General features: G+C 38.6%; 1 protein-coding gene across 2 annotated transcripts; it reads right to left on the bottom strand.

Annotated features, from left to right (window-relative positions):
* Positions 1 to 2,052: 2,052 nt before the first annotated feature.
* Positions 2,053 to 14,431, bottom strand: LOC140237736 (heterogeneous nuclear ribonucleoprotein A/B-like). Of its 2 annotated transcripts, XM_072317663.1 has the most exons (11): positions 14,299 to 14,431; positions 11,142 to 11,266; positions 10,588 to 10,732; positions 9,821 to 10,022; positions 8,931 to 9,062; positions 8,265 to 8,318; positions 7,931 to 7,978; positions 6,220 to 6,315; positions 5,647 to 5,760; positions 4,662 to 4,772; positions 2,053 to 3,496 (listed from the first exon to the last, which is right to left on the bottom strand). In XM_072317663.1, the coding sequence occupies exons 1-10, from the start codon at positions 14,317 to 14,319 to the stop codon at positions 4,666 to 4,668; spliced, it is 1,044 nt and encodes a 347-aa protein (XP_072173764.1). In that variant the 5' UTR covers positions 14,320 to 14,431; the 3' UTR covers positions 2,053 to 3,496; positions 4,662 to 4,665. The 2 variants fall into 2 exon arrangements, with proteins under 2 accessions (XP_072173764.1, XP_072173765.1); XM_072317664.1 differs by lacking the exon at positions 8,265 to 8,318.
* Between the last annotated feature and the right edge of the window lie 435 nt (positions 14,432 to 14,866).

Consider the following 14,866-nt stretch of genomic DNA (forward strand, 5'->3'; position numbering starts at 1 on the left):
TTACCACTGGAGATGTCAGCAAGTCATTAAATGTAGCATCTGGAGTGTCTCTACAATGCCACTGTCTTCTTCGTATGACCGTGTCAAAGCACATACAGAAGTTTTCTACACCCAGTGTACTTCCTCTTTCTTTTGGATGGTGAAGGCACTGGATAAGTCTTCAGAAGAGTCCTACGAAAATTTCAGGTAACTATAGATAGCTAGTTGACAGAATAGCTTGATGGCCATAAGTTAACCATAAGATTTTCTGATTTTGCCAAAATCTTCATGCATCTCGTGCATTCTTTCCACAGAAGCACTGGTCATGGGTGGCAATTTGAAAACTTGACTTTATCAGCTTGATCTGTTAAGATTAAAGGCCTTATCGTATCGTTTGTGCTAAAAGAAATTTATGCTCACTATCATTTTTTTTTTTAATGTGAATGAAGAAAAGTTTGACAAAGATGCCTACAGGGTAACAGAAAAAAAAAAAGAACAAAAAGCACAGACCAAGGCAATGTGCATGCATGAAATGCTTTTGCGTAGTATTAGGTAGGAGTTGCCAAGGTGTGAAAGAACTTTTTCTTGAAATACGCACTTCTGCCCAATGGTGGCGTCTGACCTCGTTTCGCAATGACAAATATTCTTCTTTAAGAGCAATTCTACACCATGTGCAAGTTGAATTCAGTGAATAGTGTCAACAAGAATGGAAGAGGTTTCATCAAAATCAGACCTAATGGAAAATTATGGAGTTAGAATAATTATAGATAAGGAGTTTCACACAAGTTCAAAATAGCAATATTTGTTGTAACCATGTACCAAGTACATGTATGTGCAAATAAGTCCAGATGATAACAACTCACCATAAGTCCCACATTAGTTTGTGAACAATATCAAGTGATTTCTTTGAATAATAAAAACAATGGATTTTAAAACTTTTAGGTCCCACTGCGATGAAATCTCTACCATTCCGTTTTTATTTTATTTACTAAAAAAACTTGGACATGATGTGGAATTGCATTTCTAAGCCCACTTGTGAGACATGGCACACAATTCTACTGAAAACGAGTCTAAGACAAATATCAGACAGCTATTCAATCATGCTACCCCCAATGATTGTGAGATACAGGGTGTACCTTCTCTTCTCATCACCTCATTTACAACATGCATGACCGGGAATGTTCCCTCAGTACAAAAGTACAACAATGTAATACATTATAAGAATGGCATCAACACAAAATCATTAAACCACATTGAGTTTGAATTGTCCTCTTCTTGGTTGGTAACTATCTAGCTGAAATTGCAAAGGAAGTTTTAAAATGCCACAGAAGTTTACAAAGTGTAAAAGGCCATTCAAAACTTGGATTCATACACGCAAAGAGCACAAATATCACATTATAATCACAAAGGACCCTAACACCTATAAGAGAGATTTTCTGAACTTCTAGACAGATATAATACAGCTGTATTGCAGCGTGTTGCAGCACGCAAATATGTAGATGCCTATGATCATCTGCTTGATACTGTAAGCTGTGAGTGTTGCTTGTTGGGAGTATCTTATGAATATTGAAGTGTACTTAGCCTAAACCAAGTGTCCAACCAGAGTATACAGGTGAAAATGTCACATCACCAGAATTTTATTTGCATGACAATGCACTGGTCATACATCCAGCTGTAACATCTTTTTGGGGGCCCCGAATGTCCAATCCGGAGTTCAATATTGTGCCTCATAGGAAATGTCACTCCTTATCAACTCCCCCCCCCCCCCCCCGAATTTCAAGGGGGGAAAAAAGACATCAATTACTTTGTATTACCGCTGGATCTGCTTTGAAAGAAGTGTTGGTGTGTGAGAAGCATTTCACAGAACAATCATGTTCTGTACAAAAAACAGCAGATGAAATTGTTCCTTTTCACAGTCTATTCCATCGAGTTTCCTCTTCATGCACCCAATATCAGCTGAGTCAACTGAACTTCATGCGTAAGAGTTTCTACTACAACAGGACAGGTATTCCACAAAAAAAAATAAGTTTTCAACACATTCAACTAAGATCAATCAGAACTAACGAGAGACTATTTCATGAGAAACTCATTTAATTCACAATCTGTTCTGATAAAAGCACGTAAAACATCCAATTCAAATACGATCTACCAAGTAAGACAACTGTGATGGCGACTCAAATACTGTGGGGGTTAACTTTGTACAGAAAACAAAATCCCCTAGACAAACCGGTACAAATTCACACAAGTTCCATTCTTTAAAATGCAATCACAAATGAGACTGTCTTTGACATGAAGCTTTATATATAAATCACTAGCATGATTACTCCGGTTCATTTGCAAGTTAAAAAGATATGGTTTGGACAGAGGAAAGCACTTGTGTGCATGGAATAAATTAAGGATCTTACTAACTCATATCATACTTCAATAGTTAAACAGTTATCATACAGCACAGGTAAGTCAATATTAAGAGGCCAGAACTACAACTGAGCCAGGGAAATTTTTAACGATGGAGTTTAAAGGTTTGTGTGATTTGTTGGAACCATGATGTCATATCACAGTTTGTGAAGGCCCAAAATTTGTGAGGTAGAACACTGTTTTGAGTCCTTAAAGTAATTAGCATGTGTAATATTTTCCAGATACAATATCCAATTTAAGCTCAACTGATGATGTACTAAACAAGGTGCCTTAACCACAAACTTTGATCCACAGTTAATGAAATACACATATGCTGACATACAAACCTGTCTCTTGTTTAACACAAATGCATACAAAACAGGATTAAGTGACTTTTAAACCAGAATGATTGATCTAATTGCGGTCTGTACATATTTACATTTCGGTAATCTAGGTAGCAACTACCCCTTGAAGAATTCTGGCAGGGTAAAAACGTATTCCCCATTTCAAATCCATTATACCAGTGACCTATGCAAGATTCTAAAAAACAAAAATGTTACACAGTTTCAGATATATCTTTTGATTATAAAAGGAATGACCTATGTTTTTACAACCTAAAATGAACATAGTTGTATACAAATCAGTTGTGACTTTTACAAAAATGGGATTTATACCAGGAAAAAAAAAATACAATACAATGGTAAGCATTACCTATACAACAATGGTGGGAAATGAAAATAGGACATGGGGACAGCCCTTTTACTAATCACAGAAAGTTATATTTGTTCCACCTTATTGTGAAAGTTCAACACTCATCCAGCTGTTACACTACATAGGCGGCTATGAGTGCACCTAGCTCTGTTGTGGAGACTGCGAGGAAACCTGGCAGATCCCCACACCACTCACTGTGGCGAGACACGCCACACAAAATCCTGTCCTGTCTGCAATTCATCCTACATTCAGAGATTGGGTTCATGGATTGGTTCTATGTCTTCGCTAGCTTTTCCACAGAGGGTGAAGATTGCCACTAGACAAGAGGTGTGGCTTGGCCTATCACTGATTTCTGCTTGACTGTCATATGGGGGGTGTCACTGGAATCTCCTTGCTACCAAATATATCTCCTCTGTATGTGATAAATGGCAAATCATATACAACTAGCATAGAACATGTCAAGAAGCAAGGTATGAACACAATAAATCAGATTAGTCAGTCATTACAAGCTTAAAACAAAAAAGAAAGAAAAAAAAAAAAGCTGGCTCTTATAATACCATCCCGGCTACGTCCTCTTGGATTCTGTCATTTTGATTGGGTATTCATTCTAGTGTTCCAAACATCAAGTTTGCCCAGACAAAAGACATGAGCTTAAATGTCCCCCCCCCCCCCCACCCGCCTTTCACTAAATTCATCAATAAGCGGGGGAAGAAGAAAAGTATGTAAACAGGACTGTCCACACGTGGGTGTGTCATTCAGATGTGTCATGGATGTATGCTGTCATAATCCTAATCCATCAGCAAGCACTTCTCATTATGAAAGACTGGTGCTCATGTGTGTGTGTGTGCTTGTCCGGGGAGCTACTTTAGAAGTATGATTTTGTCAGGTGAAGCCAGTCGAGTATCAACAGCTAGATATCAATCTGTTCTAAACTACATCAAAATAATCTCTTTGGAAGCCAGATGCAGATACATTATTTTCTTTTTAAAATGTATATAATGCTCACAAAAGAAGAAAAATCTCAAACGTCTATCTATGACCACAGTTACATTTAAGCTAAATGAATATTCCTCCTCCTCTCTTGCAAATCAACTAAGTGCTGCCCATGTTTACAAGAACATACTGAAAATTGAGGAGAGAGGAAAAAAAGTTCCCACCCTGCTACAATCTTCTAGCCATGTCCACCTTGAAACAAGAAGATGAATGAAAATCTGCTTTCTTACGGGCAGCTGACGCCTCCGAAGTACCATTCCACCAAATGTACCATCTCAAAGCTACTTCTTCTCATGGAGGTGCAACGGAGATTATAGAGCCTGTTGGCTTTGCATTGCATCCAGGGTGACGGAAAAGTTTGTATTATTGAAGTTCTGAGCTAAGTAGTGTATCTAACCGCAGAGTGCTTGGATAGCTGAAGACAACTTGTTTGTTTTTAATTATTATTATTATTTTTTTTTACTACTAATATGCAATTAAAGAATACTGGCCTGATCATTTATGAAAATTCAAGAAGTCATGATAAAAGGAAGAACAGAAAAAAAAAAATAAATTATTGATTCTTCAAAGCCTCTTTTACTTACCAGATTAGTAGTAGTTGCTATTTCTGCCACCGCCGCTGCTGTTGTAGCTTCCACCATAGCCATAATTGCTGCTGCCGCCGCCGCCGCCACCACCGGAGTTGCCGCCATATCCTGAAAGCACAGGCATAATGTGATAAGATGTTGCTGGATATAGTAGCCATTGAGTTCAGATTACACTTGTTTACAATGTACATGTATATGAAACAACTTCATAAATATTGTAATTTTCTAAAGGTACATACCCCCTTCCCCACACATTAATTTACCTTTTATGTCTTGAACTCTTCCGCACTGTTACCAAATTTGCAACGAAATACAAAAATTTGCTACTCTACTTTTCACACACAACAATCTGCTCACATAAGTGTACCATCCCCAGTTTTCTGACATCACCTAAGCTTTCCTCTCACAAATCTTTATTTGTGCAATCCTTTTGCGTTAATTTTCATTGCTTAAACTATTGCTTAGGATACAATAATGCTGGAGAATTTAGAAAAGGTCATCAACCAGATACAATTAAACAGATTAATGCTCACATACTGGAGAACAGGATATATTCGTGGTATGAAATTGGAGCTGATGGCCTTTTTTGCGGCATTAAATTTTCGCAAACTGCCACTGGCATTCAATACAAATAGTGTAGACAAAAACTTTCTGGTGAATCTTAATTTCACGCATCTTGGTGCTCGCGAAATTTGCGATATTAAAATGCACGCGAACATTCGTCGTTTTACAGTAATGCACATCTAAGTTGAAGATCTCTTTTCTTTGCATGAACAGGTTGACTTTGTTATAAGCTGCTTGGAACCACTGAAATTTCCTTGTTATATCAGGGATTAAAAAAAGAAAGAAGATAAAAGATGAATCAGACAAAGTATCTTGCTATATCCAACATTGCTATAATGAGGCTCCATTGTATGGCCTCATCTGATACAGAGGATGGGTAGTTTTATCACTACAGAGGCACAATCCTTGTACAACTTACCACCTCCAGAGTAGGGGTTGTTGCGATATCCACTGTTGCCGCCCTTCATTGGACCGTAGGAAGAGTTCTGACTTCCGTAGCCTGAGCCGAAGTCATTGTAGCCACCACCACCACCTGATGGAAATGAAAGTGTGGGGAAGGTGTTAACCCCGCTTACTGGCTTTGGTCCATTGGTGCCAACAACAATATACCTCATGCATAATGCAAATGTACTCTTTACCGTTGAGTGATGCCTAGAGGAAAACGGGCATGCAGTTTTGCCATTTTTACATTGAGGAACATGACCATCTGACCATTTGTGGTAACACAGACTGTTCTGTTGTGACAGACTGATGTGTTCTGAATATACCTCTGAACAATGTCCTACTGCAGTATAATGGATTTGCTTGAACCTACAAATTAATTCATTACTGAATATTCCACAAACTTGCAAATACTATCATTTATCTTCATTTTTTTTTTCAATTTCAATTGCTTGCTCCACCAAAATACAGGTAACATATATATCAACATCCACACATATATGAACCAAAGACTCAAATGGGTTTCTCAGTCCCTGTAACTATCTCTCACCAGAGTTGTCATAGCCAGAACTATGGTATCCCGAGCCTCCATAGCTTCCACCTCCATAGCTGCCACCGCCCTGTCCACCTCCATAACTTCCATACCCTACAAAATAAGTTTTGGCAAACAAATTCCTTTACTGTCAGTCAGGGAAGAAATGCATTTGAAGTATGCTTCAAACAGTGGTTATTGAGATTATGAGATTATTTATTATGGCTATTTTCCGGGGCTGCACAATAACCCATTTTTTTTTTTCTATTGGTCCAACTTTTTCCATTTTTACTGGTCCATTTGTGAAAAAGTTACTGGTCTGACAGTGCATTTTACTGGTCCTGGACAGTCAGACCAATGCCAATGTGCAGCGTTGCATATTCTTTTAGTCAATATCTAGTGCCCCGCCACCAGAGAAAGGGATATAGATCTAGGATTGTGTGAAAAACATAAAGATTCATTGTGGTCTCAAAAATTTACTTAAAAAGTTCCAGATGGCAAGGAATAAAAATATCAGGACTTTAGAAATACATATTTATCAGGCAGCTTGGGGACAATCTGATACACTGACTGGAACTCTCTGACTGGAAAATACCTTAAAAAAGCAGACCACTACATTCTTTAGTGGCTTAGAGAGCACTTGCGGCACTGCAAATACATGAAGGCCCTCATTCTTGCACAGGCAAGAGACCATTCTTTTCCTTTTCCACCAATGCCAAGTTTCGACTGGCCTGGGCAGCCAGGAATGTGGGTTTGTAACACCTACTCTAAATACATGCATTTACTAAGAAGACAGTTCAACACACTTCTAAGCACTCAAACTATTCTTTTTTTCTCCTTGTTTCGAGTAAATTGACTTAACCCTAAAGGGGCCGGGCTTTTTTGGCTATGCTCAGACCGGGGGGGGGGGGGGGATTCCGCCCCCCCCCCCCCCCCCCCCGAGATCTCGGCCATCGGTGGTGCGATCGCGATGAAATTTTGCATGCGTGAGACCCGCGTCATAATCTACAAGATTGTGTTATAAGATTTTTTGAAACAATCAATTTCTAATTTTAATTAATTAATTACGCAAATTAAGCTCAAGGTGATATTTTAGCTTAATTAAAAGCATTGAGAGTCTAATTTTTGATCTGTAAATCCGTTTTAGCATATTCAACAATTGTACATCACAAAAACTTCCAAAACTCATTTCAATTCTTATGTATTTTATTGTTTTCAGAATTTCTTATGTATTTCTTTGTTTTTCAACTTTTGTTTTTTCTTTGTTTTTTCATTGGAAATTGTCACTGACCACTTTTCTACCATAATTAGCACAAAATTAATCAATGAAAGTGATTAATTGTAAAAATAATCAGGTTTTTATGCCTTTCATTACAGAGCACTGTTTTCCATAGGAAATGTACACAAAATCACAAAATTGTGCCCGTTTTGGAGCGACATTCCGTTACAAAAATGGGCGTGGCTTCGCAAAAGTATGCGCGGACGTTGCAAATTTGGTCTCAAAAGTTGCGCGAGACTTGAACGAAGAAAGTCAAGAAGCCTCGCGATGAGGCCTTCTCGCATTACAGAATTATAGCGCGAAACGTCGAGGGGGGGGCGGATTCCGCCCCCCCCCCCCCCCCCCCCCCCGCCCCCCGGCCCTTTTAGGGTTAAAGGGGATGGCTAGTAGCTGATCAGTCATAAAGAAGATACAAAGTATGATGACATACTTCAAAAGCATACTCCATACCTGACTGCTGGTACCTTCCACCACCACCACCATAACTTCCTCCATAATCTGAATAAGAAAAAGATAACAATTCAAAGAGTAACACCTTCCCTTCTTACTTTTTCATAGAAGAAAAAGGGAAAAAAAAAAAGTAAAACAGGACAAAAAGAAAGGATATCATACAAGCAAATGAAGTGATCTTCTGAATTGGAACTTTAAGAAAACAAGATACTACAAACACAAGCTGTACATCTCTACATAACATATGCTCTTATCATCAAAGGGACGTAAGGAGTGAACTAGCTTTACTACGCATGCATGCAGTAAAAAGGTTATGTCCGAACATTGGCCATACCTCCTCCTCCACTGCGGTATCCACCACGGTTGTTGCCATATCCACCTCTGAAATCTTGTTTAGACAAAAGAAGAGAATCTTGTCTCACAAACATTTTCTCTTTTGTTTGTTTGTTTTTTCTTCCCCTAAGTGCGGGACTAACTGAAGCAGGTCAAACGTGACAATGGAAAGGCGGAAGTCTTGAAAGGCATAATTTATCTTAACTCTACAAAGAAACAATAGAGCTTCATGGTCCACCAGGTTTGCCAACAGCTGATGAAGCCTAATGGATTGCATATGTTTCCCTTGAAGGTACAATGAACAAATTCTTGACTATGCCAATGTAGTTTGAGATGGGATATAGTAAAGTCACACCAGCATTGAAATCATGCCCTTGTACTTCTCCAAATGGCAATTTTCTATTGTCATGAACTGTTCTTCCCATGGCCTTTTATTTCAGAAAGCATATTACATAGTAAGCCCTAATTTCTCAACTAAATTTTGACACGGAAAAGAGAGATCATCACAGATAAAGACTACAACTTCTCAAAGTAACACTTGTCACTTTCTCACTCTGACTGAAGTTCACCTTTCTCCTTGTGTAGAATCTATTCTAACCTGAATGTCTCTTCCTGACAATTAAATGATGGATTACAAACTTGCTGGAAGTTGTAGAACACTACTCACCTCTGCCTCCTCGACCCCTGCCCCTGCCTCCACGGGGACCTCCAAATCTTCCGCCGTCCCTGTCTTTGGGCACTGCCTTCTTCACATCCAGTTGCCTGTCATGGATAATGTGGGGATCATGGTGGCCCTTGACTGGTAAATAAAAGATAAAAAACAAAACAAAACACACAATCAGTCTCTTTCAAGAATAATTGCTGTTTTCATAGATTTGACCAGGCAAAACAAATTTGCCTTTTATGCTGAACCTACAACTTTGAAAAAGTGAATGATTTCAGGTGACATCTAATTCATGACTCCCAAGTTGATTTGACAGATTTGAATCACCACTTCTCTTATATCAATACATAATCTCTGTATGATATCAGCAAGTATGTAATTAGTCAGACTATGACCAATCCTTTTAGCATCATTGGTCAAAAGTCCCCTCCCCATAACACTGCATGTGGCAAACTATATTGCAAAATTTTTGACATACCAATAGACAGTTATAAATGATTTCAGATTTTTTTTTTAAATTCCTAATAATATGTCAAGAATGCCAACAGTCTGAAAATGAAAATTTTACAGGCAGTTACCTTAGCTCTTCCCATTGTTATATTACACATTACATTCCTCTGCCTGGATGACACAAATGAGGATAATTATGCTGTCCTTTTACCTCTTTTTATATTCTTGTCCATTTCCACTGATCTAGAATTTTTAAAACAGACAGTGACACATCAATGTTTCACAGAGCAACTAGGAAAATCACCACACTTCACGGTCAGGTAATTATTCTTCTTAGTTTGGAAGCCATGGAGCAAATACCTGTTGATTTGGCATGATATGTGTTGAGGTTAGGGATAAAAAGGTTTGCTCTTCAAAAAGCACCGTTATGCTTCTGCACTTACTGATGATACAGTCCACACTGTCAGAATCTTCAAACGAGACGAAACCAAAACCTCGCTTCTTGTCTTCATTGCTGCGTTTGGGGATGGTCACCTCAATCACATTTCCAAACTTTGAGAAATGTTCACGCAAATCCTCTTCTGTGGTTTCAGGAGCAAGACCACCGACAAATGCCTTGGTGACAGGTTCTTTGGGTCCTGCATCCTGTTAAAACAAAAAGAATGCGATGCTTGACAGCCAAATAGAACAATGGTCGTGACAGTTATGCAATGTTACTTGTTCTTGCTGTCCTTACACGAGTCCAACGCTTTGTCAATCTCTCCAAACATTGGCATGGAAACGACAATGATTAGTATGTAATGACAAAAAAAAAAGGAAAAAGAAAACAGTTGTAAACTTCATTGCAGTATGCAGTGTAGTATGTAACAATGATTTATTCATTGTATTACAAAGACTTATTCATTGGCTTATTGCATAGTCACATACATGTTTATGTGTGTTGCTTATAATTGCTTGGACAGACCATGATTTGGTTGTGCTGGTGTATAGGCTGTACCCCAAAGTTTTTATTGCTCTATTTATGTGAAAAATAGTGTGGCATTATCATCTGTAAATGTGGTATGTGAACATCAAACTCTTCTTCTCCATTACATAATCTTTGAAAAGATACAGAGAAGGAGAGGGAAATTGGGGTTCACAGACACCGTCTGCAGTAAAGCTACATACTATGTTACATACACCACATATTTTCCTTCGACTGAGCAATTACCTCTTTGGAGAGAGCTCGCTTCACATCAATGTCTCGACCATCCAATGCATGGGGAGCCTCTTTTTTTGCTCGCATCACCTTCTCCACAGATTCTGAATTTGAGAATGTGACAAATCCAAATCCACGTGGTTTCTTGGTGTCTTTGCTAAACGTGAGAGACAGAGAGAAAAAAAAATTCACAATAAGCTCAGTAAAATAAATTTCCATTATATCCAAATATTTCCTTCCAAAATGGCATTTCCAAGAAAAATAGTACTTTCAAATGCCTGGCATGACGACATGTAGATTGAATCAATTTCAGACCACGCTCTCACATGACATCGGAGCTTGAGCTAGCGCCAATCAATTGCATGCAGGAATCTGCAAAATCTTATTTCAACAGTTAGGCCATTGCATTTTCCAGAAGGCACATGTTATACAGTATAGGCAATAGCACATGTAGAACGGACAACCATTACAACATATTGTTTCTCACATGTTATTGAGAGTGTAGAAGTGACTGTCATTTGTGGTGAATATTCAATGACTCTGACATTTTCTGAACAATGACTTACTCGACGACAACACAGCAGTCCACGATCTCACCATACGACTTGAAATAGTCCCGAATTGAGTCTTCATTTGTATCAAAGCTCAGACCTCCCAAGAACATCTTGCGAAGCTGTTCTGGCTCCTCGTTCTGCGGAAGAAACAGTTTACATGTTATTCACAAGTTATCAAGGTTCTGAAATTTGAAAAACCAAGGTTATTTTAGTTGTTGCTCAAAGTAAACAGGAATTTCATGTAAAACACTGGAAATATCATCTCATAAAACATTAATAAGAGACCCAAGGGTATAGCAATCTCAGTCAGCTAACACCAGTTGACATTCTTGCAGATATTTAAAGGGTGTGTACAGTTCTGGTTGAGGTGAGGATTTAGCTTTCAATGTTTTGCAAGATATTCAGAAACCACTCTATGAGATGTCAAAGAGCATGTAATTCTAAGGGGTATCCAAAGTTTATTTGATGAAAATCGGTTTTGAAATGGCTGATATCCAAAAACAAGGTGAAACAAAGAGATCCTAATAAATAAAAGTGTGGCCTGTTGCCTTTTATTATTATCACTTTTTTGGATATCTCAGCCATTTAAAAACCAATTTTTATCGAATGAACGTTGAATCCTTCTTAAAATTACATGCTCTTTCATATTACAATTTACATAAGAGGTTTCTCATTATCTCACTTAGGAATGTTCAAAACATGAATCCCCACTTCAACCAGTACTGTACAGTCCCTTTAACACAGGACTTTTTTTCCCCAGAGAATGCAAACCAGCACAGTAGTTTACAATTGTTGATAATTTTCTAATAGGAACTACTGTCTAGGATCTATAGTAAGGTAGGCCTACTACTAAAAGTTTAAGCAAAAGTGATTGATCTGCTTAGCATTTTCCATTCCTTCTGAACAAAGAATTAGACGCCTCTAGGGAAATTTGGTGAGGCGTGAATATGAAGTAGACAGTCTAGGTATCTGTAGTGCTAGATATCAAAACTTACAGAGACCTCTTTGAGTAGGTCTACAAGTAAAAAAACAACAAAAACAAAAAAAACCTAAAAACTGCAACAAGGTTTGACCTCCTGTGCCAATTTTACCAAATTTTGCAGGTATTAGTGTGATAGAAAAATATTTGTATAAATTACACTGTACCCCATTTTTTTTTTTTTTTTGGGGGGGGGGGGGGGGCAGAGGCCAGGCCCGACCCTGAAACCTAAAATTATCAAATCTTCCTTTAAAAAAAAAAAAAAAAAAAAAAAAAAAACGCACAAAGAAAAAATGCTATAAAATCAGAAATGTTTTGAGTTTTGAGTAGATGGAGAGTAATCAACCCAGTTTGCGGCAGGGTTCCTATTTCTGGCAGGGGCACTTTCATTCATCAGTAAAACAGCTAATGAACGTCATGCATGTTTAGTCCCTCTTTTAGTGTTATGGGAAGTTACATCCCATTGGGCCTTTTCATCAGTGAATAAAATGGCCCTCACCGCAACGTTACATCTAGAGTAAAAGCCCCAATTTTTGGACACTTAAAGGGAAATTCCAGACGATTTTCATGATTTCACATCATGCAGTACATAAATCAACAGCTCCATGTATAGATTTGTGGAATTTATTGTGGTTCTTGAGCAGAGAAACAATACTTTGAAAAATCTTATACAAATTACACTGAACAAGGATGATGACATAGGAGGCTCACAATACAACATATTTCAGAAAATGTAGCAGTGTAATTCCATTACAATACCGCTTGCTTGCGAGTTCACCTGTGTATAATCTATGCATGCCTTCTTCTTTTGTGTTGCTTCCTTGAGCTCCAACTCATACATTCTAATGGTGACTCTGCCATGTCATCATCCTTGTTCATTGCAATTTCCTATAAGTGTAAAAAATATCCTTATTCTTCATCCCAATTTTCATAAATTCTGAAACTCTGTCCTCAGTATAACTAATTTATGGTTGTTTAAATGTTAAAATCTGAAAATCATCTGGAGGTGTCCTTTAAGTTTTTTTGCAATATTTGTTCAAATCAAACAATCCTCTACAAAATGATATCTATAATAATGTATGTTAAATATATCAACCTCCTTTTTCCCAATATTGATTTTGTTAAATTGATAAAATTTCAAATCTCCAAATATTATCACCCTGTCAATTCCCCCAAATTTGGACATGCGCGCTATGTCAACACGCATACAAGGCCGCTGAAAAATCTGCACGCGCCATACCTTGTTGGTGCAAGGTTGCATCGGGGACGTTGCAGCGGCCGTTCGTGTCCGAATTTTGGGAACTCTGCACTTGCATTCAGCCCCTGTACATTTATTCACTGCGTCGGCACGTTCAGAGATTTTTTTCATTTGTGATTTTGAGGATACCATCACACTCTGAGCTTGCGATAAGCGAAAAATCTTGCAACAGAACGGCATAATTTTTCAGTTTTTAGCACTTTTTCGGCAACCCCGATTCTTTACACAGAACCTACTTCGCGCGCGCTTTGGGAAAGTTGTGGCGATTCTGCTTTTTTTTTAAGGCAAAATTCGGGATTTTATTTTTTAGATGGATTTTTCGAGGTGACTCTGGCACTTTCCTGTGGTGAACGAGTGTGCCAGTATGTGAAACGATGTGATATGCGTATGTTGTGACAGTAGAATTTGCTGGCTTGTGATAAGTTGAAAGTGTCCGGATTTTGGAGGCCGGCCGAAAATTGGGGTCCTTACTCCTTGCCTAACGTTGTTAGACCATCTAACATTGTTAGTCACAAACCTCATTTGAATCTGTCACGAGTTTCAACAAAACATGTCCTTCACTGCACAGCAATTTGGCAACACCAACACCAACAGATCCAACAGAATGAGACATGAAATAGATCTACAGTTTAAACTACTTCGTCTGGATGCATCAGTTGTTAAACTGGATAGCATTCATCATCACGAAGTCACATGCTTCGACTGGCTCGCATGCATGGCGTTTGTGCCAATGGAGAAACCGCGTGCAGAGTGCATGCACGCCATAGAGGATACACGCAGACAGCAGCACGCCACTGAGGAGCATCGTGATCACACACACTGAAACTTAGATCTAACGTCTTACATCTATCTTTAAAAATATACAAGAAATGCATACCAATGGCAATCAAAAATGGACGTAACATTCCTTAAAGATTGCCTACAATTCTTACCCCTGATCCATTGTAATCCATGATGACGATTTGTGTGTTAAAAATCAAAGTTTAGACGAGCAGCTTTCTTGGCAGGCACACGCTGTTGGAGTTACTGCAGGACAAAGAGAAAGATGGCGTTCTTTCGATTGTGATGTGCGCACGCAGGCATATACGCATGCGGTTCTGGCGTGCATGTGATGCACGCCCGACGCCAAAGGAAGGGATAGCGTCACCGGCGGCGGGCACACAGGTTGATTATTATGCAAATACGATGTCTTTCCGGATGCGCAGACAGTCAAAAGAGCAACGCCGTTAAAAGCAAAAGGACATAACAAGTAGCGTGCTTTCGTGCCGACGCCGGTACGGAGACTTTCAGCCCAACAATCTCCCTACTTGGTGAAGGGAATCATTTTCAATGGTTTTGGGACTCGGATCTGTCTTTGAATGTTTCTACAGATAAATGGCGCTATATCAATGCTATTTCTTTATATCTAAAATGTTGTAGTTGTTGTTTTTTTTCAATCCTATAGTCAAAGTGGCATGCTCCTCGGTACTCATGGTACTGATGTTTGTAAGGATGCAGCAA

This window comes from Diadema setosum, chromosome 14 (genome assembly GCF_964275005.1).
Source record: "Diadema setosum chromosome 14, eeDiaSeto1, whole genome shotgun sequence".
In the NCBI taxonomy this organism is placed as follows: domain Eukaryota; kingdom Metazoa; phylum Echinodermata; class Echinoidea; order Diadematoida; family Diadematidae; genus Diadema; species Diadema setosum.

Excerpts from the sequence above, each read along its gene's own strand:
- LOC140237736 (XM_072317663.1), bottom strand. The coding sequence starts at position 14,319 with ATGGATTACAATGGATCAGGG. Across the intron at positions 10,023-10,587 it reads AGCGAGCTCTCTCCAAAGAG|GATGCAGGACCCAAAGAACC; the intron begins GTAATTGCTCAG and ends TTGTTTTAACAG. Across the intron at positions 9,063-9,820 it reads CAGTGTGGACTGTATCATCA|TCAAGGGCCACCATGATCCC; the intron begins GTAAGTGCAGAA and ends TTTATTTACCAG.